General features: G+C 49.4%; 1 protein-coding gene across 2 annotated transcripts in view; it reads left to right on the top strand.

Annotated features, from left to right (window-relative positions):
* The window catches only part of TATDN2 (TatD DNase domain containing 2), an 887,958-nt gene that overhangs the window by 669,192 nt on the left and 195,688 nt on the right, over positions 1 to 23,078 (top strand). For both annotated transcript variants that reach the window (XM_069643017.1, XM_069643019.1), the window contains one exon: positions 5,661 to 5,844. In XM_069643017.1, the coding sequence (XP_069499118.1) occupies positions 5,661 to 5,844 (184 nt within the window). The remainder of the gene's footprint in view (positions 1 to 5,660; positions 5,845 to 23,078) is intronic.

The raw sequence follows: 23,078 nt of genomic DNA, 5'->3' as shown, positions 1-23,078 counted from the left end.
GGGCACAGGCGGGGGCTGGGAGGTCAAACACAAATCGAAAATCACCAAAAACAAGGCCCAAAAGGGTTTTTGGATCAGCTGCACTCACCTGCTATGCCTGCAAATGCAAACTACTGAGACTTTGTCTGCGAGTTGCCAGCAATGGAATCTAAGGCAAATGCCTTTTTGATCGACCGACTGGTCATGAAAATTTCTGTACCCATTGCCACCAATTCCTCTTCTCAGGGTTATAGTCAAATTTAAGCAATCCAGGCGATCTTAATTCTAAAAACAGCTGTAGGGCACTGTCAATAGTGAGACCTCGACATCTTGTAATTGTGGCCAGAACCACACAGTCTGTGCAGGCTTGACCTGCTGACCAGTTTGTATGGCAGTCTACCATCACAACCTTACCATAGGAATTTGACCACATGACACACAAACACACACCGGGCCCTTTTAAACCTACGCTAGGACTATTATGACATGTTAAGCAGTCAGCCCATGCACCAGAACATTGCAGGCTGTCAAATGGCAAGTTTTTTCTTCATGCTAACATTAGAAGTGCTGCAATCTACCAGGAAGAATACAGTATCATCTTACCTCCTTTATCTGGCTAAATTGGGCCTTTATTATTCCTCCTAAAAACTTAATGAAGCCGCTATTACTGCTTACATGAAGTTACCCTGTTGGGATGTTTCTTCTTTACCACTCCAGTGGTTCAAGATATTCTCAGAGGGCCTTGAAGTGTATTCTCCATTAAGCTCTCCCTTCAGCGAGTGAAACATTAGCTCATCTTGATTGGTCCACTGTTTCATTCTGCTACTCATGGCCTTTATTACAACCTCTACCATAAAAGATTATTTTTTTTAACTTCCCAGCTACAAAGTTGAGCAATAAGCCAGTGTTTCATAGGATTTATGTAGCCCTTGGGACTTATTCCTAATATTTCACTACTGTTAACCTTAACCAAACCTTTTTGCCTAATCTAGCTCTCATTTGGAGGAGATCTCTTCAAACACATGATGTAATAAGAGTTCAGTGATGCCACTTGCAGAGTATAAATGACAGCCGAAAGACAAAACTTCTTGTAAATTATACTAAAGCACAACGTGTCATCTGCTTCAAAACAATCAATTTCAGCATGTATAATGTCATACTATACCTCTATGAAAAGTGGCAATAGCTGCTCTTCTGAGGACCTTACCAATTAATGCATGTATTCAGTGGTAGCAAGGACATTGGTGTACATGCTTGCAGTACATTACTGTTTGGATTCAGATGTGAGGGAGTCTTCCGCAGCAGAGGAAGCATCTTTATGCAGGCTCTTGAAATAAGGACACTGCTGAAGAGACTTTTCCCCAAGAGTGACGTGCTCTTGCTGTTGTGGTCTGCGTTTATGGATTTTTCATAAAATACCATAATGAAGGAAAAGTTACTTGTAATCCTAGCTCTCAATCATTGATATCTTCATTTAATTCATAAAAAAGCCTACCCCTCTGATGAATCCCAAAAGCGAAGGTTTGTGTTAAGTTACTCTTCTTTCTTTCATTGAAAAATACAAAACTCGGCGGTCACACTGCATGATGGGTTTATAGATTGCTGCCTAAATATATTTCCATGTTGTGTTTCTTTCTTAGGCATACAAGCTTTCTATTTAAAGCAGCAAAAATGTTCTTTGATAGAAAAATGAAATGAAAAGTAAGCCCAAATGGTCATAAAGTATATTTTTAAATTGATTTGAACTTCCATACTTTTTTGTAATCAATTGCTCCATGATCACACCAAAAGGAGAATTAGGATTACACCAAGTAACGCTTCTTTCTCACCAATAGTGTTCCTGTTTTGTATTTTTAAGGACAGAAACTTGTGTGGTAGATGTAGCTGCTTTCCCTCTTTCCTTTTTTGTTGACCCATTGCATTTATACACATCAGACTGTTCATTGTACGTATCACAAAGGTGGCCCATGAGAGCCTAGCTAATACTTCAGCCCAGATGAGTATATGCCTGAAACGGATCCTTGGATGGATTATTGCATTGTTTGCTGGACATTTTTCTCCAGCAGTTTTCAGGTTAATAACTGTACTTTGTATAGCACAAAGGAGGGTTGCAGTGGTTGCTGTAGTTTTTAGATGCATGCTCAGGAAGGGTATTTTTTGCTAGATAGTGAGAAACAAGCATAAGTGGTAGAGTGCCTCGTGTTGTCCTCTCTTCCCCCCAGCCCCCTTCAATGCCCCGTGTTGTCCTCTTCCCCCACCCCCTCCAATTGCCTGTGTTGTCCTCTCGTCCCCCCACACACCTCCGATGCCTCGCGTTGTCCTCTCTTCCCCCCAACCCCTCTGATGCCCCTTGTGTCCTCATCTCCCACCTCCTTTCTGAGACTGGCACACCCCAATTGCCGTCAGGCATAGTAATCGTAGCCACCCGTTTATTACTGCCACTTTTCCCTCCTCCTCCGACCACCATCCTCCTGTCTTGCAGCCACTTTCCCCTCCCATAGCACTTAGTCCTATCATTTGTCCCATGACCTCTGATAGCAGCTCGTCTTTCCCCCCTTTCCCTCCTTGTCCTCTCCTCCCACTCCCCCATGACTACTCTGATTGTCGTCTGACCTTCTGGGATAGTCTCTTGTTTGTTTCCTCTCCTCCTCACTCTCTCTCCACTTCCCCCAGACCCCCCCACCCCACGGTCCTCCCCCTTTCCCTCCTCTTGTTCCTCATGCACTACAACAATTTTCGTCAGGCATCATTCTTCCCTTCCCTTTTCTCTCGCTAACTGTTCTATGCACTTGCGCTATCAGAAATGTCGCCAGGCTGATTATGATAGTTGTATTTTTTTGCATTCTAATTTGTTAGCGCCATACTAGGATTTCTGCTCGCAGGTGCTCTTGCAGATACCAGGTCTGACCTGGTGGCCGTACCGGCAACCGCGAGCAGAACAGGATGGTGGCACCGGTACATTTATTAACGGTACCGGTGCTACCACCCTCCCCATTCAGCCCTATAGGGCTGAAAGGGGATGGGGAGTCCCTTATTACCGGCACCCGCGAATGGGCAATTACCTGGTCTGCCAAACTCGGCATGACCCCGGACATTGCCCATTCGCGGGTGCTGGAAAAAAGATACCGGCGGCAGCCGGGCCTGTGCTACAGGCATGGCTACCGCAAGACTCGTAATGAGGCCCATTGTGTATAGGCGCTGACCTCCTTCCTCTCCAATCGACCCTCCCAGGTCCAACTGGGTTCCTTCCTCTCTGACATCTTTTTCTCTACCTGTGGTGTCCCCCAGGGATCTAACCTCTCCCCATGGCTGTTCAACCAGTATCTGGCACTTCTTGCTCACTGCATCGCCGCTCTCTGTCCCAACTTTCAGTGCTATGCAGATGATACCCAGCTCATTTTCAGGCTACCCTCTGCCTCCTCTTCGCCTTCCCTCATCTCTGACTGTCTTTCTGCTATCCAGGAAATGGTGTGCTGCCAACGACCTCTGCCTTAATGCCAGTAAGACTGAGATTTTACTTATCGGCACACCCACTCCCTCCTTCCCTGCAGCTCTCTGGCCGGCCTCCCTTGGCCCTCTTCCTGCTCCTACCTGCAAGGCAAAAAACCTCGGGGTCATCTTCGACTCCACACTCTTTCTCTCCTCACATATCTGACGTCTCTAAAAAGTCACATTACCAGCTACACCTCCTCAGAGCTATCTGTTAGGTTTTGATCTGCCCCTGTCCATTCTCTGAGTATGTGCTGGTGCTGTACTGAGTGTGTTGTAGAATGTTTGGACAGGACCTTGCATGAGTGTTCGCATGAGGGTTCTAAGAAAACCAGTTGGGACCTGGCACTGAATGGAAGAGGGGGCCGGTGGATGTCTCCCCTGCCCATGTTACTTACCTTTCTGCCCTTATGTACTTGCCCTGAGACTGAACCCAGTAAAGACTTATGAAACCCACGAGCGGCTCCACCTGCGTATATTTTGACTCCCCAAACCTTAAACATAACACTATCCTTCCTTTCCTCTCCTTCCCCCAGAAGCTCACCGTCTCCAGAGCCCTGTTTCTCTCGAAGCTGGACTACTGTAACAGCCTCTATCTAAATCTTCCTGCCTCTACTCTCCGCCCTTTGCAACTCATCCAGAACAGGACTGCGGGACTTGTCCTTGGCCTCAAGCCCAGGGACCATATCTCTCCAGGACTGAAATCGCTACACTGGCTCCCAGTGGCTGCGAGGATTAAGTTCAAAACCCTCTGCATTGTCCACAAGGCCTTCTGGGGCCTTGGGGCAAAATACCTTCAACTCTCTTCCTAAATATCTTCCTTCTCGAGCTCTTCGCTCATCCACCTCCAACTACCTCAGGATCAGCCGCTTCTCCAAGCAACGAGCTGGGGGTAGATCTCTCTCCGCAGCAGGGGACTCCCTCTGGAACAGCCTTCCTGCCTCCCTGAAAGTTGAGGAGAACCATCTCCGGTTCCGGAAGCACCTCAAAACCTTCCTCTTTGCCTCCGCTTTCTCTCCCTCTCTCCCCTGCTAAAATCACTGAACCTGCACTTAATCTGCAACTGGGCAATTCACCGATCTCTGTCCTTGGCCCAGCCACTCTTCCCTGCACTGCCTACCTGCACTATGGGACTGTCTCTGTATCCTACAGCCCTTTCTCCCGGCACTTACCTTGCACTTGCCACCAGCTGGCCCTATTATTTATCTTGTATTCTACTAATCATGTACTGCACTTTCCCCTCTCCCCTTCCCCTTTTCCCAGTCTCCCTACCCTTGCACTTGCGTGATCTGAATGACACCTGGCCTCGTAGGATCGTTGTCTGTCTCCCCTTGTCCCCCTCCCTCCCCACCTCGTCGCGCCTTGAAACACTTGTGTATAGGCGCGTTACAAATGCCATATATCATATATACAAATAATCAATCAAAATGGAGCATGTAAAAAGGTTTTCAGTGCTTAATGTTGGTGAGGTCGGAGTGAGTTTTTGGTGAGATATCTGAGGATTCCATGGGCGCATCAGCTGAAAGTAATTTTATTGGTCTTGTACCAATTGAGATTTAGAAGTATTGTAGTTTGACCAGTGAGGTACAGCTATTGTCCCGGCTAGTCCGTTTATCCCTAAGGTAGGATTGTGAAGATAATGCACAGAGTTGAATTGCATTGGTCTTAATGAGGAGCAAGCGCCGGCCTATGAGCATAGTGTTTTGTATGGTTGAATTGTGCTGAAAGGCATGAAAACATTGATTTGAAGAGGCATAGGGAGGGGGCCGATATGGGATATTTGCCAGCTTTCTATTGACAGCTACGAGACATGCTTCATGAAGAAAGTGGGGCTGAGAGTGTGGTATGATTGAGGGACGAAGCCCTTCAGAATATGCTGAAGAATATTAAGTGTTTGTCAATCGCAAAATTAGAATGTTTATTCTCTTGTGGGTGTTATTTTTGGTAAAATTTCTTCTAGAAACAACTGCTAACATAACTGATTTTATTAACTCTGCTGATGCTGTAGGTTTATGTTAATCGAACCAGGTCAGACAATCACTGGCTGAGTGAGTTTTGTGTTTCTGTGAAACCTGCAGAAGTAACATGGAAAACCCTTTAAGCAAATAAAGCAAACAAAGCAAACCTATTTAAATGAAAAACGTGTCCGTTATGCCCAGAAGAATAACTGTGCTTTTTTTCTTTTTGTCCAGACATTGTTTTACTGGAAGTTTCAAAGTCATAGAACCCTTTTTAGAGGCATTTCCCAACATGGCTGTGGGATTTACTGCTGTGCTTACATATCCATCTGCTAATGACGTAAAGGATGCTGTGAAGAAAATCCCCCTGGAGAGAATCATCGTAGAAACTGATGCACCTTATTTTCTGCCTAGGCAGGTATGGAGTACCTTTGAATATTTGTAATTCATGCAAGAGGCTTGAAGGGAGCATATAGAAAAATGTTAGTGTTTACAGAGGTCTGCACTTCATTTTACAGATTTTCCAAACGTGATGTTTAATATTGGAGCTGAACTGCTTTGCCTAGGGGTGCTGGGTGGGAGTCACAAAGCGGCTAGCACGACGGTATGTTGCTTTAAATCTAGGGACATATTCCAATGATGTCAAAAAAGGAATTGTAGGCTACTTCAGTCATAAAGAAAGTATCTTCTGAAAGTTCCAGAGAGGGAACCAGCCTGCCTCTGTTCACATATCCAATCAGTGACATTTGCCTTTATCTTCTGTTTTCAGGTTTACTGATCACTCGTAGTGGTGTACAATTTTATCTTGTTGAATTCTGGCCTGAAAAAGTCTGAAGGTGCACCCCAGGAGGTTGAAGCACCAGTTAAGTCTTTCAAGCACTAACTCGCTCTCCTAGAGTCTCGAGATTTAGCCTAGTGTGCCCTCTGTCCGAGGACCAACTGCCTGCTCTAGGTTCTTGCAGACATCTTGTTGACCACATATGTATGGGGGACGTGTGTACTGAGAACTGAAATGCTTTGTGTTTGGAGAACAAATTGGGTAGAAGGTGCACACCTTGTGTATTAGCAAGTTTTAAGATAGTGGGTTAGTCCAGACAAGCTGGCTTCAGATTTTAGAGGTGCTGGGGAGTAGGAAAAGGTCTTAGCACAAGGCCTCACAACAAACGTGGAGGAAAAAGAGGATCCATTGTGGGAAACCTCCCATCCCCTGCACTCTATGATCCACCAAAAAGGTGGTAATTGGACATCAATGGTACTATATTTAAAATGGTAAGCTACATTTCCAATAACATGGTCCATAAGAAATACATTTAGAAAGCAAAAAGTTCTAGAAACACAAACTGTTTTAAAATGAGCAAGTATTTTTAATTACATATGCATGAACAAATATGATGGCGAGCAAAAATATAATCCACCAATTCTATATTGTGAGGCTTTACGCGTTTCGAGGATGATCCTCTTTATCAGAAGCCTATATTGAGCTATTGATGATTGGAAATCAAGACAATGCAGGAAAAACAGAAACAAAAGGGAACAATGAGTCAAAGGTTCTATAATTTAACAAGTTGTGTTATGTTAATGAGCAGTGATAAATGCAATCAAATACACTACATCCTTTTCAAGTGTGAATAACATGGGGTTAAAGCTTTACTAAATACATACAGAAGAGTGAACTACTCCTATTACTTTTGAATACGTCACAACATGTTCCAATTGATAGAAGGTACTAAGATCAATGGCCTAAGAGGCTCAGAGGGAGTTCCAAAATAAGGTGATTATGTTCCATCTTAATCATGTGTGGAAACTACTTATACTCCACAGAACGAAGGGAGATCATATAGTCTAGAGTGGGTATATATAACAACAAAAGCATCTAATGGAAAAAGCAACAAAAAAATCAGAGTGAAGGGGTAAGTGAAGAAGCTGAAGCTATTCGGTACATCTAATGTGAGCCTCTTAACAGTGAAGAAAGGGAAGGGCATCAACTGGAGTGCGCATAAAAAGGAACAGTGTCAGAGACGGGGAACTTTAATCATGAAAGAGAGGAAACTCACCTCTCTAAGTGTTCATTTTCATGTGTTAAAAAGTGGGAGCTGCCCGGAAAAATGGAGGTCACACCACGCGCTGGGAGCGGCTGATGGTTTTTGGAGAAGAATCCTGTTGAGGAGTAAGGCAGGACAAAAGTATGTGAAAAATAGCCAAAGACACGAACCTGTATATGGCATTCTGTATTGATACTTCACAATGTGGAGTCAAGAGTGGACTAAAGTCTGGAGGTGGAGCTCTACAAGCCCTAACGACTACTCTGAATAAAAATATAGCTACGTTATTTAAGGAACTGAAGATTATCCTGAAGACATACCTGCTATTGTTATGCGTTACCAATGCGCTGTACGGAATAAAAACTTTCTAAGTGCAGGTTATTAAATGCAACTATCACATATTTTAGGGATGTACGTAACTGTAGAGACTAGTAGAGAGATAAATCAATGGATTTAAGCCAATGAGGTAAATTCAGACGGTCTCCGGCGGGCGAAGGCGAGCGACGTACAGATTAAGAAAGTGCGGGTGACCAAAATAAGGTTAGATCAACAAACAGTATGGCTGAGGCAGGCGCCGGTGACACTGTAAGAATGAAAAACAGATTAAAGGTATTGGGATCAAAGAGGTACCAAATCTCTCAATAGGAGAAGCAGCTTACCTATTTGCACTGGAAGCAGGTCTCACAGCAACAACGGCGTGCATACAACCCATTGTCAAGGATACTAGAGGAGCCACGGTAAAAGGCTCAAAAAGAGTCTATGGTGGAAAAGATAGAAGGACTAAGCCGGCTGAGACGAGGACTGGGTCGGCCATCTTGGAGTAGAACGGATAAACCGAATACTCTAGGAGATCAGATGAATGTGGTACAGCAAAAGATAGCATAGGCTATCCTTTGAAAAGATAGTGGTTTAGTTGGAATCTAAACGGGATAGCAGTCAGTACTGAAAGTATTAGACGTGATCAGAAGAGTCAGAAAAATGAAGACTGGGAGGGGAAAAAAGGGAATTGGTCTTCATGAATCCGGATGGATGTAAGCTATTTTCGATTCCGGGGCAAATACTATGGTCAAATCTCAGGGACATCCATGGGGTCAGCAATGGCGCCAGTGTACGCAAACACCTTCATGTACAATTTTGAGAATTGTTTTTTTTTTTACTTGATCATCACCATTGGTCACCGCAGCTACTTACCTGGAAATGTTACATTGATGATATTTTTGGCATCTGGTGCGGCTCAAGAACTGTATTGGACCTTTTTTTCAATTACCTGAATGAAGTACATCACAAAATAAAGTTTACGATGGAGATAGGAGCACCAACCCCAAACTTTCTGGATGTGGAATTGAGTATCCAAGGAGGACAGATTTCGACCACCATTTACCACAAACCTACTGATGCAAACAATCTGCTACACTACAGAAGCTTTCATCCAAAATCCATGTTAAAAAGTCTGCCATAAACCCAGATGCTCCGACTCAAAAGAATAATCTCTGATCCCGCCGGACTAGACTTGGAAAGTTCAAAACTAATAGATCGGTTTGAAGCAAGCGGTTACCCTAAGGATACATTGAAAGACGCAATAGAAAAATCTACCTACCTGAGTAGGGATGACCTACTCACATCAAAGGTGAAAGATAAATCTACACCTCTTCTCTACATTTCTAAGTTCTCACGTCAAAGCTTCTAAATAAGCAGAGCGATCAGAAAAAATTGCAACACACTACATAACGACCCTGCACTGTTGAAACTTTTTCCGAAGTCACCAATGATGGCCTTTAAACGAGATGGAAAAACCTAACGAAGACAAGCAACAAGTATTTAAGAGAAAGAAGGGTACCTTCCCTAAACTGCAATCATCGCAATAACATAATCAAGGGCGACACCATCTCGCACCCGCAAACAGGGAAAAAGCTCAAAATTCGCCACTTTTCAACTTGTCTCTCAACAGGTGTGATATACTCCATTAAATGCCTGTGTGGCAAACTACATTGGACAAACGGCAAAGGATAGGTGGACGGAGCATAAATCCACAATCAGATGCCAGAACAAAAAGTCTCCACTAGCACGGCACTTCCTTGAACACCAACATACCATTGCCCAGATGAAATTCCAAATCATAGAGGTTGTGAAAAAGCCACAAAGAGGAAGAAACCATCAGGCTCTCCTCAAGAAAAGAAAAATTCTGGATTGACCAATTGGACACTCTGCAGCCAAAAGGGTTGAATGACGAGTTTTCGCGGAGTTGCTTCATTTGACTACCACATTACATACTTAACAGACGGCATTTACCCAATTCACAGTCATCGACCCACATGCTAATCAGAGTGTGATCTGTGAGATACTCTGCAAGAGATTGTATATTTTGTTCCCTTTTTTGGATTATTTGCTCAAAAGACCTGAATGCCAGGAACAGTGTGGTCTGTTCTCTTGATTATACCTGTTACTGCACTTACCAACCATGGCTAACCTCTCCATTACCCTCCTCTAGGATAAGACTTGGGAAGAACACATCCGGATTTTGCCGATTCTGTTCCATATGGACTTAACCTCTATTAGGACCCTTCTGTCCCTCCGAGCTTCATTTGGATTCCATCCCTGTTTTTCTAGTTTTCCTCACTTAAATCCATGTCATGACCCTTGCCCCTGGCCCTCACTAGCAAGTTAGCCTTTCAGTTAGGGCCAGGTCAAAGGCCTTAAAACCTCATCCAAGACTCTCTTGGAGTCAGTCCTAGCACCTTTGGCGCCAGGCTCATAACCATCATGAAGACCAACATTAGAATGGGACTATTCACTTGGGAGTATTTAACTTGGGGGGGGGGGGGGGGGGGGGGGGTGCTCAGCCAACATGGAAGCACACACATAGCACAGTTACAAGGAACTGAGCTATGCGGTCTAGTCTTTTGGGTGTGGCAGGCCTGGGATTATTTTACCTGGACTACTTTACCTGAGACTATTTAAACCACACCCAAACAGCAGAACATGCTTTGAGTTATTCTGCTGTGGGCAGCGTAACGCTCACCGAGTCCAGTTCTTTGAAGCCAGCTTACATGAAACCAAGGACCTGCAGAGAGAGCGAGAACACTACGTAACTTACCTGGAACAGTATCCTGTCTTCAATCCATCGCTGACTTCAGTTCCACTCACCTGAAGGTACGAACTCCATCATCCGGCACCGCATGCATCCTGGAATACCATAACCTGGAAAGAGGAGAAAGAAAGACAGCATTAGTAAGTGTTTACTCACGTTTCTCCTGAATGAAGAAAGCCACACAATTCTTACCTGGGTAGTCATCTCCTGGTCAGTATCATTGCTGGAACATTATGGCGCTCGGCGAGGAACATCGCAACCTGCAAGGAGAGAAAAGACACAGTTTAGCAATATAAAAGGCGAAACAGTGCCGCGCATTACTCACCGGACAGCATCGTGCACACCACGCTTTCACCTACCGGCCCATGCTCATCTTCAAAATGCATGACAACACCAAAATACCTTTCCATACCTAAAAGGAAAGAAACAAGACATTATTCGAACTAAGAGGAACATAAGAACTGCATATAAAGACTGTAAAGCAGCAAACCTACGGAGTCGCGGCTGGCCTGGATTCCCACAGGGCGGCTTGCACCAGTGAAGTAACTTGGTCGCTGCTCGCCCCCACATCTACGCGCCCCTGCCACGAGGAGCAGGACGGAGAGTCCACCTTTCACAGTATTAAGGTGAGGAGAAGACCCAAGGGGGAGGAAGGAGTTGAGGCCAAGGGAGGCGGGAAAACATAAAGACAATCTGGTATTGAATCCAGCTCTCCAATATTGCAGACCCATCTTTAACCAGAGGCATTACCAAGGGACCGGGAGAGGGTTCAAGAGTGCAAATCATCCACCCAGGGTTGGGTGGTGTCCCCGTGGATACCAGGTGAGCGTAACAATCCATCCGGATTCATGAAGACTCTAATTGCCTCCCCCCCTTCAACCCCCCCCCCCCAGTCTTCATTTTTCAGACTCTTCTGATCATGTCTAATACTTTCAGTAGTGACCGCTATCCCGTTTTAGATTCCAACTATACCACTATCTTTTCAAAGGATAGCATATGCTATCTTTTGCTGTACCACATTCATCCGATCTAGAGTTTTCGGTTTTCCCTTCTACTGCAAGATGGCCGACCCAGTCCTTGTCTGAGCCGGCTTAGTCCTTCTTTTATCTTTTCCACCATCTACTCTTTTTGAGCCTGTTACCGTGGCTCGTCTAGTATCCTTGACAACGGGTTGTATGCACACCGTTGTTGCTGTGATACCCGCTTCCAGTGCGAAAAGGTAAGCTGCTTCTCTCCTATTGATAGATTAGGTACCTCTTTGATCCTAATAGCGTCATCTGTTTTTCATTGTTTGTTCTTACAGTGTCGCCGGCACCTGCCTCAGCCACACCGTCTGTTGATCTAACCTTATTTTGGTCACCCATGCTTTCTTATTCTGTACATCGCTCTCCTTCCCCCAGCAGAGACCGTCTGAATTTACCTCATTGGTTTACATCCATTGATGTATCTCTACTAGCCTCTACAGGTACGTATTAGTACATCCCTAAAAGATGTGATAGTTGCATTTAATAGCCTACACTTAGAAAGATTTTTTTCCGTACAGCGTGTTTGTAACGCATAACAATTGCAGGTATGCTAGCTATCCGGATTATCTTCAGTTCCTTAAATAACTCATGAATCGCTTTCTAGCACATAGCTATATTTTTATTCAGAGTAGTCCTTAGGGCTTGTAGAGCTCCACCTCCGTACTTCCACTCTTGACTCCACATTGTGAAGTATCAATACAGAATGCCATACATGGGTTCGTGTTTTTGGCTATTTTGTTCCATACTTTTGTCCCGCCTTATTCCTCAACAGGATTCTTCTCCTGAAACCATTGAGGGCTCCCAGCACGTGGTGTGACCTCCATTTTTCCAGGTGCGTACCGCTTTTTAACACACGAAAATGAACACCTAGAGAGGTGAGTTTCCTCTCTTTCATGATTAACGTTTCCTGTCTCTGACACTGTTCCTTTTTAGGCGCACTCCCAGTTGATGCCCTTACCTTTCTTCACTGTTTAGAGACACATTAGATGTACCATATAGCTTCAGCTTCTTCACTTAGCCTTTCATTCTGCTTTTCTTTGATGCTTTTTCCATTAGATGTTTTTGTTGTTAAATATACCCACTCTAGACTATATATGGGCTCCCTTCGATCTGTGGAGCAGAAGTAGTTTCCACACATGATTCAGATGGAACAGAATCACCTTATTTTGGAACTCCCTCTGAGCCTCTTAGGCCATTGATCTTAGTACTTTCTCTCCATTGGAACATGTGACGTATTTGAAAGTAATAGGAGTGGTTGCCTCTTCTGTATGTATTTAGTAAAGCTTTAACCCCATGTTATTCACACTTGAAAAGGATGTAGTTTATTTGATTGCGTTTATCACTGCTTGTAGACTAGAAATATGTCTAGAATGAACATAATACCCCTTGTTAAATTATAGGACCTTTGACTCATTGTTCCCTTTTTTCTGTTTTTCCTGCATTGTCTTGATTTCCAATCATCAACAGCTCAATATAAGCTTCTGATGAAGAGGATCATCCTCGAAACGCGTAAAGCCTGACAATATTGAATTGGTGGATTGTATTTTTGCTGGCCATCATATTTGTTCATACATATGTAATTAAAAATACTTGCTAATTTTAAACAGTTTGTGCTTCTAGAACTTTTTGCTTTCTGAATGGATTTCTTATGGACCATGTTATTGGAAATTTAGCTTACCATTTTGAATGTAGTACCATTGATGTCTAATTGCCACCTTTTTGGTGGATCATAGAGTGCAAGGGACGGGAGGGTTCCTACATTGGACCCTCTTGTTTTCCTCCATGCTTTGTGTTTGGACCAGCTCTTCTGAATGGGAGGTAGGTCTAATTTTACATGACGACCTGCTGCCGCCAGTGCACTGCCCATGCATTTAGAGGCACAGGGAGATTGTTGCTAGTTTGTGTTCTCGTCCATGCAAACTCATTCATTGCTGTTCATGCGTGGCTTCCAGTCAGTCGTCATGAGACATATTTATTTTGGCACCCGTGCCAAAGGAAGAAATGTATTTCTCCAGCATGGGGTCTGGCATGGATTCACATGCTCATGAATATTCCCCGTCGTCAGGCTGGGAATCCTCGGTAAAGAAAAAACCAGTATCAGTTTCGTTTCTGATCTGTCTTTCGTAGTAATAACCAATCACTGGTCTCTGCGTCATACTGACCACAGCCAATGACTGCCCTCTACCTAAGCACCGCCTCTGGCAGCCATCTTCAGATTTTTACCGCACGTTCATGTGTTGGGATCCTCGTGCTATTGCTCTCGAGCGTTAGTGCTATTTTTTCGCGCTTTTTCACAAAAACTTCGATTCTTTCGGTCAAAAGAGCCTCAAGCTCCACCGATCCTACATCCGATCAACGGGGACCCGTGTCGGATTCATCTGTGCCCCTCAAGGGTGAAGATTTCGTCGAGCTACACTTCGGAGGACTCCAGAAGCTTCTCAGGCCCGGTCTCGGAGATGGCCCAGGAGAAGGGAAGCTCGACGCCCGGAAAGCTGTTCAGGGCCTGCCCTGGATGCCAGCTGCAGAACGTCTTCAAGGAGGACGAACACTCTTTCTGCCTTTACTGCCTTCATGGGGACAAGACGCACGTGGAGAAGGACTGTGCGTTTTGCGGCAACATGTCGGAACGGACCATGAAGGACCGCCATCAACGTCTCGCCAGCTGGCTGGAGGGTAAGAGCCCGTCTGGCGAGAAGAAGAAGAAATCTGAGCGGTCTTCTAAGACCTTTGAGGGCGCCCCGGCGACGGGGGCCCAACATAAGGCCAAGCACCGCGAGTCCGCTGGCACCGGGAGCGCCGAACGGTCGGGCTCTACGGGCGCCAGGCAGGGCGCACCCTCCCCGGCGCCATCAACCACGAGCCAACGCTCTGGGTCGGGTAAGAGGAAGGCCGAGCACCCGGCGAAGCTCCTGGAGAGACCCCGGTCGAGCTCTAAGGCAGAGGAGGAGCGTGGCAGTGCCCCCTCCCTCAAGGATAAGGCGGTGAGCGCACCTAAGGTGGTGAAGGCCTTGATCCATTCGACCAAGCCCTCTATCGAAACGGTCGCGGCGGCCCTGGCCCAGCCTGTGGAGGCTGCACCAGTGGTGGCGGCCTCGGGGCCCAGAATCTCCCTGCCTCCTCGGAGGGAGTCTTCTTTCGTGCCCATCGATAGGACCCCCGTGAAACCCTCCGTGGGGAAGAAGGGGGGGCAGGGCGTCGTCGTAGATTCGGCCTCAACCTCAGAAGAGGAACTGATCGAGGTCTTAAGCCACGGCCTAGGCGTGGAACAAGACCAGCCCGTCGGAATGGGCCCCGACGCAGGTGACGACGACGACATCGTCGAGGATACCGACGGGGCCCCTGCTCGCCCGTCGGATTCCCCTCTGCCAGCGCCGCAAGACAACTCAGCGGCCATTTTGTTGGCTATACAGTCCTTATGCTCCGAGATAAGGACGAGACTACCGTTACCGACGGAGGAACCTCTCCCGTCGGGGGATCCAGAACCGGGACCTTCTGGTGTTCCCCCTACCAAGAAAAGAAGGATCCATCCACCGCCTCCTTTTCAACCGTCGCGCCCCGTCCAGCCCTCCTCCCCGTCCACCCGAGGGGATGATACGGGGACTGACACGGCAGCGACGGGTACGGACGACGAGGCATACGACGAGGATTTTCCGTCGTCGCCTCCCACCAGGGCTTCTCCGCCCGACGAGATTGGATCGTTCCACTCAATGATCGCCAGGGCATCCGAGCTTTTCCAACTCTGCCCTGAGGAGAAGAAAAAGGAAGGCTTCCTTTACCAACGGCGCGAGACCAAGAGGAAGACGGTCCTCGCAGTGCCTCTGTTGGACGACATTTGGGATGAGGGCCTTTCCCTCCTCAAGAACCCTTCCACGACGCCAGCGAAAAGAGACCGGTACGAGAAAAAGTACCGGGTCCCGGACTCGGCCCCCCTATGCCTCCGGGCGCAGCCTACCCCGGACTCCGTCGTCTCCGCGGCAGCCAGGAAGAAAGCGGGGGGGGGTGCGGCCTCCACGTCGACTTCCCCGCCGGACGGCGAGGGAAAGAAATTGGATGCCATGGGACGCAGAGTCATCACGTCGGCGGCGACGACGATTAAAGCGGCCAACGCCTTGGCTATCGTGGCCCGCTACGACAGGGAACTCTGGTACAAGATAGCTCCCCTGCTGGATTTTCTGCCGGACGACAAGAGGGCGGAGGCCCTTGAGATCCTGCAGGAAGGTGAGGTGGCCTCGGACCACGCCATCACCGTGGCGACGGACATCGCCGACACTGGGTTCCGCCAGATGGGCAACGGCGTTTGCCTTCGACGTCGCGGATGGCTCAAGGCTACGGACTTTCGGCAGGACGTCCAGACCAGGGTCCTGGACATGCCCTTCGACGGGAACAACCTGTTTGGGAAGACAGTGGACGATTCCCTTCAGGCCATCAAGGCGGATACTGAGACGGCCCGGGCCCTTGGAGTACTGCAGCAACGGCGGACGCCCTTTCGGAGCGGCGGAGGCAAGGGCGCCTCCAAAGGTTCCGGCGGCGGTTTCGCTTCCTACCGTCAAGCGGCCCGCTCGTCGTCGCAAGAGGCCTACAGAGGACGAGGCAAGTCTGGCGGCCCCCGCCGTCGTCGCCAAGGAGGCCAAGGCGGCAAGGCCGCGTCCAAGCAGGATTGAACCGGCCGTGGGGTCGGGCCCCCACCGAAGCACCCCGGTGGGAGGCCGGCTGGCGGGCTTCGTCAGCGTGTGGGAGTCCATCTCCACCGACCGTTGGGTGCTGGACGCCCTGGCCCGGGGCCACGCGCTCGAGTTTCAAAGAAGGTGCCCGCGCGTCCCCCCCGTGGCCAGGAAAGAACTTCACGTCCCTCAACTTCTCCTGGAGGTAAAGGCGATGCTCAGAAAGGGCGCCATCGAACTCGTCCCAAAGAGGCTTCGGGGCTCCGGAGTCTACTCGCGTTACTTCCTCGTGAAGAAGAAGACGGGAGGATGGCGCCCCATCCTGGACCTGCGACGCCTGAACAAGTTCATCAAGGCGCAGAAGTTCCGGATGGTCACCCTCCAGCACGTCCTGGGTCAGCTGGAGGAAGGAGACTTCCTATCGTCGTTGGATTTGGAGGATGCCTACTTCCACATTCCCATCCTAAAGGGGCACCGAAAATTCCTCAGATTCGTGGTCCAAGGGCGTCATTACCAGTTCAAAGCCCTTCCCTTCGGACTGCGGTCGGCACCCAGGGTTTTCACCAAGTGCCTCGCACCGGTGGCGGCGCAGCTGCGCCGCGAGGGGATTCACGTCTACCCCTACCTGGACGACTGGCTCATCCGCGCCAAGACGAGGGAGCTCGCCGTGGTCCACACGGCAAGGACCGTCCAACTCCTCACGGACCTGGGATTCTCCGTGAACTACGCCAAATCCCACCTGGTGCCCGCGCAAGTCGCACTGTTTCTGGGAGCGAGGCTCGACACAGTGTCCCTTCTGGCCTCCCCGTCGGAGGAGAGGACCAGGACCATCTTGGGCAAGGTGCAACGGATGTTGGTGGCCGACGCGGCCAAGGTGAGGTCCATCAAGTCCCTCCTCGGGATGATGTCTTCCTGCATCTACCTCATTCCCATGTGCAGGCTCCGGATGCGCCCGTTGCAAGAGTTCCTGGATGCGCGCTGGATCCAGACGACGGGCAGCTTCGAGGAAAGGATCAAGCTCGACGAGAGTTTCCGACGAGCGATACGGTGGTGGGGCACCCGCGCGCATCTGACGGCGGGCATGGACTTCCAGACCCCAGCCCACCAGGTGACTGTGACCACGGATGCCTCCCTAGAAGGGTGGGGAGCGCACACCGAAAATCTGCACGCAAGGGGACTTTGGCTCCCGACGGAGAAGTCCCTGCATATCAACGTCCTGGAGCTCCGTGCAGTGTTTTGGGCCCTCAGGTCCTTCCTTCCGTCCCTCAAGGGCAAGGTGGTGAGGATCTTCACCGACAACACCACCACCATGTTTTACATCAGGAAACAGGGCGGAACCAGGTCCCCAGCGCTGTCCAAGGAGGCGCAGGACCTGTGGCATTGGGCCGTCGCCCAAGGGATTCTTCTGGTGCCGTTTCATCTGGCAGGGATAAAAAACACCATCGCCGACTCACTCAGCAGGGAGCTGCGCTCGTGCCACGAGTGGGAACTACGGCAGGATCTGGTGGATCGCCTCTTCCGACGGTGGGGCACACCCCAGATCGACCTGTTCGCGACGGCGACGAACACCAAGTGCCGGAGGTTCGCCAGCAGGTTTCCCCAGACGAGGAGCATGGGCGATGCTTTCTCGTTCCCCTGGGAGGGCCTGTTCCTCTACGCGTTCCCTCCCTTGCCTCTGCTAATCCGGCTCGTCAACCAGCTCAAGAGGTCACGGTGCAGGATGATCCTCGTCGCACCTGCGTGGCCGAGGCAGATATGGTTCCCGGACCTTCTGGACTTGTCGGCGTCCCCGCCAATCAAGCTGCCGGCGGACGCGGATCTACTCTCCAGGGAAGGAGGCGCCATCCTCCACCACGACCCGAAGTCGCTGAACTTGCAGGCCTGGCTCCTGCAGCGTTAGAGTTTGGAGGATACGACATACCGGCCGATTGCAGAGAGGTTCTTGCAAAGGCCAGGGCGTCCTCGACTCTTAAATGCTACGGACACAAATGGAAGAGGTTCTCTGTCTGGTGCCACGCACAGAAGATTAACCCTCTACGGATTACGGCTCCCCAAGTGCTGCCGTACCTGCTGACGCTGGCCAAAGCTGGTCTGGCACACGCGTCCATCAAGATTCATCTTGCTGCGATCTCCCGTTACACCAGAACCACGGGCCGGACGTCCTTGTGGTCTCATCGTCTGGTGAAAGAGTTCATGAAGGGACTGTTCAGATCGTTCCCGCCGGTGAAGGCTCCGGCCCCGGCGTGGGAGCTCAACGTGGTACTGACCAAACTCATGGGACCTCCGTTCGAGCCTCTGCACTCGGCCCCGTTGAAGTTTCTATCGTGGAAAACAGCTTTTCTCGTGGCCATCACCTCCGCACGACGAGTGGGAGAGATCCAGGCCCTTTCTTGCAAGGCCCCGTACTTGACTTTCCACGACACGAGGGTAGTGCTCAGGACGCACCCCTCCTTCATGCCCAAGGTACCGTCGGACTTTCATCTCAACGAACCCTTGGTGTTACCTGTGTTCTTCCCGTCGCCTTCGTCGCCGGCTGAGAGGACTTTGCACTCGCTGGATGTAGCTAGAGCGCTGAAGTTCTACGTGGACCGCACGAAAGGTTTTCGGAAGACGTCACAACTCTTTGTGAACTTTGGACCTGTCAATCAGGGGAAGGCTCTCTCGAAGGCTTCCATCTCCAGATGGCTCTCCGGCTGTATCATGTACTGTCACCGGTTGGCAAACCGACCGCTGCCTGGCCGTCCGAGAGCCCATTCCACCAGAGCGATCGCAGCTACCACGGCGTTCCTATCTGGTGTGCCCCTGCTGGACATATGCAGGGCTGCTACGTGGAGGTCGACGCACACCTTCACGAAATTCTACTGCGTCGACCGGGATTCCAGGGAGGAGTCCAGGGTCGGCCAAGCAGTGCTGCGCAACCTGTTCGCCTGAGGTGAGCCTGGTGAGGAGGTAAGATGCTTAATGTTGAGTTGATGTGATGCTTAATGTTGAGCCTTTGCCACCTCCCGTGGTTGTGCATGTGTGTACTGCTATGTATTCTTTATTCATGAGCATGTGAATCCATGCCAGACCCCATGCTGGAGAAGGAACAAGTTACTTACCTGTAACTGTTGTTCTCCAGCATGGGTCTGGCATGGATTCACATGCGAACCCTCCCGCCTACCCCTCTGCGGCTCTTCACTTGGTCATACTGCCACTTCACGTGCTTCCAAATCTGAAGATGGCTGCCAGAGGCGGTGCTTAGGTAGAGGGCAGTCATTGGCTGTGGTCAGTATGACGCAGAGACCAGTGATTGGTTATTACTACGAAAGACAGATCAGAAACGAAACTGATACTGGTTTTTTCTTTACCGAGGATTCCCAGCCTGACGACGGGGAATATTCATGAGCATGTGAATCCATGCCAGACCCATGCTGGAGAACAACAGTTACAGGTAAGTAACTTGTTCCAACTTTGCTCATCAGTAATTTTGAAATATTGCAACAGATAATTTCCTGCGCTAATCTTTTGGTTCTGACTAGAGAGGCTTACTAGCAATGGCTGTTTGATAATATTTGATTAATGAAGAGTCTCTTTAAGGGAGTTTGGCTACCCCCACCCCTTGTGGCCGCTGGTGGGGGGCAGAGGAGTCTGAATGCTTCTGTGACTGCCCCTATCTTAGTGGGGGCCCTACTTATGTTGAATCCCTTCACATCTCCTCCTGGCCCAGTATCTGCTAGCTCTAAGTGGCACCCAGTCCCTTTAACCACCACCACCATATTGATGGAATTAGGCACAAGACTTTGTCACATTAGGAATATACAACCAATGTTGCCCATGCCTGTTGAATGCTCTCAGTAGGTAGAAGCATAGGGAGATTGGATTTAAGATGAGAACAAAATGCTCTTTGTGCATGGCTGTGTTTGCACCACTTGTAAAGCTGAAGACAATATCCTTTGTGCGCTTAGGTGTTGCAATCATACATGGGCACCTCAGAGGGCACGAACCCCCACATTTCTAGACCGTTAGAATAGCAGCCCACTGAGCACTAAGGGATGAGTGTCCAATCCCTTAAATAAACGCATTTTGGAGAAACTGAGAAATCATAGGGACTCCCACTGTAGGTGGCCAAGGGCCACTCATGATACACCAAACCAAAAGACTCCAGTGCTTACCACGATACAGGAGTGTAGATGGCTGACATGAACACTGGAAGTTGGTAACCACTTTCTCAGAGGAAACCCTGCATCAGGATCCCTCTCACTTTCAAGAGTTATCCCTCTTGAAGGAGCTGAATGGGCTCAGCAAACTCTGGAACAGTCAGATAATAATAATTTGCATTTATATAGCCCTACAAACCCTCAGGTATCTGAGCGCTGCTTATATACAGGTATCTGAACTGCTACCCATAGTGTGTGGGGCTCATTTATCGACCTTGAAAGGATGAAAGGCTGAGTTTGGCTCTACCGGGATTCAAACCTGCGACGGCAGGCTCTGCACAGATGTCAAAGCGAGCACTCTACTCGCTGTGATATATTACCGGCTAACAGGGCACCTGCTCCAGAATCTCATGGAAGAGAGAGTAAAAGGGTGGTCGGTGTTCTGTCTGGATTTAGGGAGACTTCCTGGTAGGAGAGGATGATCCCGCTCAGTGTTTGCTGATCCATCATTTTATGGCTCCCTTGATGCCTTTTGCAGGAGCGTTTCCCCTGATAGATCATCCGGTCAGTGGAAGAGAAACAAGTGATGACTTGCCGTCACATATTATCCCCTTTTAACTTGGCCATAATGCGTGTATGCGCACAGATAAATAACCCGGGAGTATGCACTGGCCACAGCTTGCCTATAATACCAGGGGGAGCCCCAAAATAAAGTGATGACAGACCAGCAGCTTACCAAGGCCAGAGTATGCTTTCCCAGGTACCTCCTACTGCAATGGCCCGCTGTAGACCTCCCTTTCTCCACATGGGGTCTGGCATGGACTCACATGCTTATGAATATTCCCCATCAGGCTGGGAATCCTCAGTAAAGAAAAAATCAGTTTCATTTCTGAACTGTCTTTCTTCTAATAACCAATCACTGGTCTCTGGGTCATACTGCCCTAGCCAATGACTGCCCTCTACCTAAGCCCCTCCTCTGGCAGCCATCTTCAGATTTATACCGCACGTTCAAGTGTTGGGAGTCCTCGTGCTATAGCTCTCGAGCTTTTACTGCATTTTGTGATTTTTCAAAGAGTTTAATCTAATTTTTTACCGTCGCAAGTCGCCCTGTTCCTTGGAGCCAGGCTCGACACAGTGGCTTCTCCCGCAGAGGAAAGGACGAAGGCCATCCTGGGCAAGGTGCAAGAGTTGTCAACCATGGACGCGGCCAGGGTGAGGTCCATCAAGTCCCTGCTCGGCATGATGTCCTTGTGCACCTACCTCGTGCGCCAGTGCAGGCTGCGGATGCCTCCGCTGCTAGCGTTCCTTGACGCCCGTTGGATGCAAGCGGCGGGCAACTTTGAAGACAGGATCTCGCTCAACGAGACCTTTTGCCAAACGATCTGGTGGTGGGGCACCCGCGCGCATCTGATGGCAGACATGGACTTTCAGACCCTGGCGCATCAGGAGAAAGTGATGGGGAGCGCACACTGGGGATATCCACGCAAGAGTTTTTTGGCTCCCGGAGGAGAGTTCACTGCACATCAGTGTCCTGGAGCTCAGGGTCGTGTTCTGGGCCCATAGGTCGTTCCTTCCATCCCTCAAGGGCAAGGTGGTAAGGATCTTCACCGACAAAACCCATGATGTTCTACATCCGGAAACGGGGATGCACCAGATCCCCAGCCCTATCCAAGGAGACCCAGGATCTGTGGCACTGGGCCGTCGCCCAGGGGATGTTTCTGGTACTCTTCCATCTGGCATGAATAAAGAACACCATCGCTGACTCACTCAGCAGGGATCTGCGCTCGTACCACGAGTGGGAACTGCGGCAGGAGCACGTGGATCTCCTATTCCAACAATGGGGCAATCCCCAGATCAACCTATTCACAACGGCAACGAACACCAAGTGCCAGAGGTTCTCAGCAGGTTTCCCCAGCCAGGGAGCATGGCCGATGCCTTCTCATTCCCCTGGGACGGCCTGTTCCTGTATGCGTTCCCGCCGTTGCTGCTGCGACTCATCAATCAACTCAGACGGTCCTGGTGCAGGATGATCCTCGTCGCACCGGCGCGGCCAAGGCAGGTCTGGTTCCCGGACCTTCTGGACATGTCGGCGTCCCCCCTCGATCAAACTGCCGACGGACACAGATTTTCACGCCAGAGAAGGGTATGCCATCCTCCACCATAGCCTGGGGTCGCTGGGGTCCTGCAGCGCTAGAGTTTGGAGGGTACGATATCCCGGCGGACTGCAAGGAGTTGCTTGCAAAGGCCAGGGCGTCCTCGACTCAAGTGCTATGGACACAAATGGAAGAGGTTCTCTGTCTGGTGCCGTGCACAGATTAACCCTCTGCGGATTACCTACTGCCGTACCTACTGTCGCTGGCCAAGGCGGGGCTAGCTCATGCCTCCATCAAGATCCATCTAGCTGCGTATTCCCACTACACCAGAACTCCGGGGCGGTCATCGCTATGGTCCCACCGCCTGGTTAAGGAGTTCATGAAAGGACTGTTCCCGGTCATTCCCGCCGGTGAAGGCTCCGGCGCCGGTGTGGGTGCTCAACGTGGTGCTGAGCAGGCTCATGGGGCCGCCATTTGAGCCGCTACACTCGGCACCATTGAAGTTCCTATCATGGAAGACAGCGTTTCTTGTGGCCATCACCTCTGCACGACGAGTGGGAGAGATCCAGGCCCTCTCCTGTAAACCACCATACCTGACATTCGA

Source organism: Ambystoma mexicanum, chromosome 2p (assembly GCF_040938575.1).
Source record: "Ambystoma mexicanum isolate Mex_15411 chromosome 2p, UKY_AmexF1_1, whole genome shotgun sequence".
NCBI lineage: Eukaryota > Metazoa > Chordata > Amphibia > Caudata > Ambystomatidae > Ambystoma > Ambystoma mexicanum.
The sequence above is the reverse complement of the archived record's forward strand: the minus strand, read 5'-3'. Positions and strand labels throughout refer to the sequence as shown.